At 42.4% G+C, this 2,974-nt stretch overlaps 1 protein-coding gene across 1 annotated transcript in view; it reads right to left on the bottom strand.

Moving 5' to 3' along the window:
• LOC114922284 (serpin B3-like) overlaps window positions 1–1,915 on the bottom strand; it is a 22,494-nt gene extending 20,579 nt beyond the window's left edge. Inside the window, exon 1 of the mRNA XM_029283252.1 lies at window positions 1,819–1,915. Coding sequence (XP_029139085.1) covers window positions 1,819–1,915 — 97 coding nt within the window. The remainder of the gene's footprint in view (window positions 1–1,818) is intronic.
• Between the last annotated feature and the right edge of the window lie 1,059 nt (window positions 1,916–2,974).

Below are 2,974 nucleotides of genomic sequence, written 5' to 3'. Positions count from 1 at the left end.
TGTTCCTCCCCATCCAGACCCTCACGGCCTCCAGACACCGGGTCATCACGTCAAGGGCATCATTGGGGTGGCCCGGGGTGGATATGTACAACTGAGTGTCATCAGCGTACTGATGGAAATCCACCCCAAAGCCACGAATGATCTCCCCCAGCGGCTTCACATAAATATTGAACAGAAGCGGAGAGAGGACCGACCCCTGGATCAAGAGATGAATACAAGAATACTTTACTATTCCAGTGGAGGCCTCTTTGTCCTCCATTTACTTCAGTGTTTCTCATACTTGGCAGCTCATACTGGCTAGGGAACTCTGAGAATGGAAATTCACACTATCTTAAAGTTGCCAAATTTGAGAAACACTGATTCACATCTTTACGTAATTTGTCTTAGATAAAATAGCAAGAAAAGAACAGTGCACAAGTCCTAATAAAAGGTCTTCTACCTTGTCTGCAGGAGTGGTGATCCAAGGCTGCCAATGCCTTCTACTTTGAGATGTTGGTGTTTATGGCAAGTTGTTTCCATACCCATATCCATTATCTCAAATTTTGCATTTCTAAATCTGTGGGATTAGGTGAAATGCAAATGTATAATGAAAGCAACATAATGCACAAACTGGACACTTGTCATAATCTCTAATAGTTATCATAGATTATTGCACATACCACCTACTGAAATAATGTTTATTTTGTTTACTGTCAGTCAAATAGAGATTACAACACTAAGTGAAATGACTTTTGGAGAATTTTATATGTCTGAACAGAGCACGGAGTGTATTAATGTCCTAGAAATTGAGCTGTTGTTGTTGTTTTTCTTCCTTAAAAAGAGTACAACCAGCAACTTCAATGACCAAAGGGTTTATTTGTAAATAAATACCAATGAACATAACTGGCCTTTTTTCTGAATAAGCATACTGAGGGTTAAAGCTATGGGTTAATGAAAGATTGTCCCAGTTTGCTTGGGATGAAAATGTCATCTATTACTGTAATAAAATGCAACTGAAGGATAAGTGGAAAGTTCTAAACAAGGACAAACAAATTCTGCCATTTCTAAAGAACAAAACTGGAATTTCATTATTCTGACACTAATTCAAAATGTTCTGTCTACCTTCCTGCACATTAAACATCTTTAGCTGTAATGAAAAAAATAACAGCTACTTACCTTCATGCATCATGTGCCTGAAGGTAAGTAGCAGTGAATTTTACAGGATTGACTTCTGAATGCACGTGAATAAAATACAAATGTATTAATGGTATGCAAGTTAAATGATTTATGCAAATGAGTTTGTTTGATATACGTTTATATAATAATTTATTTGCTTATATTTGCTTTATAGATTTAGCAAAATAGTTTATCAAAATTTCAAATACAAGACCCAAACCTAAGGGGAAAAAAGAAACAAATGGTTTATGTGGCAACAATTCTGTTTGTACTTTTGCTTGTCACTCATTAGCAAAAGGACCTTAATGTAGTTCAAGTATTTCTTACTGTGCACCTCAGCAAGAATTTGTGACTAATGGTCCTCCTTTTTAATATGGACTCTTATTATTATAGCCATTGAAACAGGAGATACATGAGTCTGTTCCTGTTTCATAACTTAAATTTTCTTAATAATGCATGGAGATGAGTTGTCTAATAGGAAAATATCCCTACCAAGACAATCTGGAGACACGTAGGCAAAAGTATCCAGAGTGTCAGAAGTGAAAAATATCAACAGAAAAAATAACAATTGTGTTGAGATTTCAAATACCTCCTTCATGGACATTTGTCTACAACCCCTACTAACTAAAGTCCCCTGGCAAGGGTCTAGGACCTTTAGGATACCATCCTTGGTCTCGCCTCCTTCACTTCCAGCCACCTGCCTCAGCCCATTAATAGCCAACATTCCTCCTCCGCTGGCCGTCCCCTGGCCATTCTTCATGGCCAATGGGCCTCTGGCTCTCCACCCCTTGCCCTTCAGCCAGGCCCATTCACCAAGACAGCCATTTCACCTAGCCCTTTGGTTGCACAAGACAAATAGCCACCAGACAATCGGGTGTCAGGCAGAAGCAATGGTGCTGTGGGGCAGCATGTGATGGGTGATGGGCGATTGCAGGGGGCTTGGAGGAGCTGTGACCTCCCCCCCCCGGTCGCAATGCCAGAAGCCTCACTCAATGACTTTTNTTTCCCCCCCCCCCCCCCCCGGCAATGCCAGAAGCCTTGCTCAGGCACCGTTGGCCGGCCGGCCCCCTTTTGGGCAGCAGTTTTGCCATTTTTGGCACCTTCCCCTTTAAGAAAAACTTGCGGAGCAGCCACAGCACCCCCTCCCCATAGCCCCTGCAATCACCTATCGCACACTGCCCCCACAGCACTATTTCGGCCTGCCATTGGCTGGCAGCTATCTGTTCCATGCAGCCAAAGGGCCAGTTCAAACAGTGTCTAGGCAAATGTGCAGGCTGAAGGGCCAGGAGTGGAGGGCCAGGGGCCCATTGGTTGTGGAGAATTCCCGGATGACGGCCAACAGAGAGGAAAGCTGGCTGTGAATGGGCTGATGAAACAGGTGCGGCCAAGGGTCCATGCCTAAAGTCCCATTCTGCTTGGTAATGGTAGTAAGTCCAATACTGTATATCTAATATATCCAGAATATTTCAGAAAAGGAAAACATCAAATTCTATTTCCTCTTCCAGCCACAATTCTCCAGATCTGGAATATACACCCCATTGTTGAAGAAAAAATCTTCATCAGGGTCCAGTCCAAGCTGGGAATAAACAAAATGGAGACTGCTTTAGAAAGAAGGTTGTAGTTTATTGAAGAGGAGATCCAGACAGAAAGATGGCTCTGAAAAACTGACCACATGTAGTAGGGAGTGGGGTTTTATACCTTCAGGGGCTCTTGAGATTGTTTCCTATTCCTGTTTGAGGCTTTATATTTCCTGTGTCATGTACTTTGACTTGAGTCTGAGAGTGCCCTTTTGGTATTGGTTAATCCTATTATGTCTCCT

This window comes from Protobothrops mucrosquamatus, unplaced genomic scaffold, assembly GCF_001527695.2.
Source record: "Protobothrops mucrosquamatus isolate PMUCROS unplaced genomic scaffold, P.Mucros_1.0 scaffold43, whole genome shotgun sequence".
Taxonomy (NCBI): Eukaryota; Metazoa; Chordata; class Lepidosauria; order Squamata; family Viperidae; genus Protobothrops; species Protobothrops mucrosquamatus.
The sequence above is the reverse complement of the archived record's forward strand: the minus strand, read 5'-3'. Positions and strand labels throughout refer to the sequence as shown.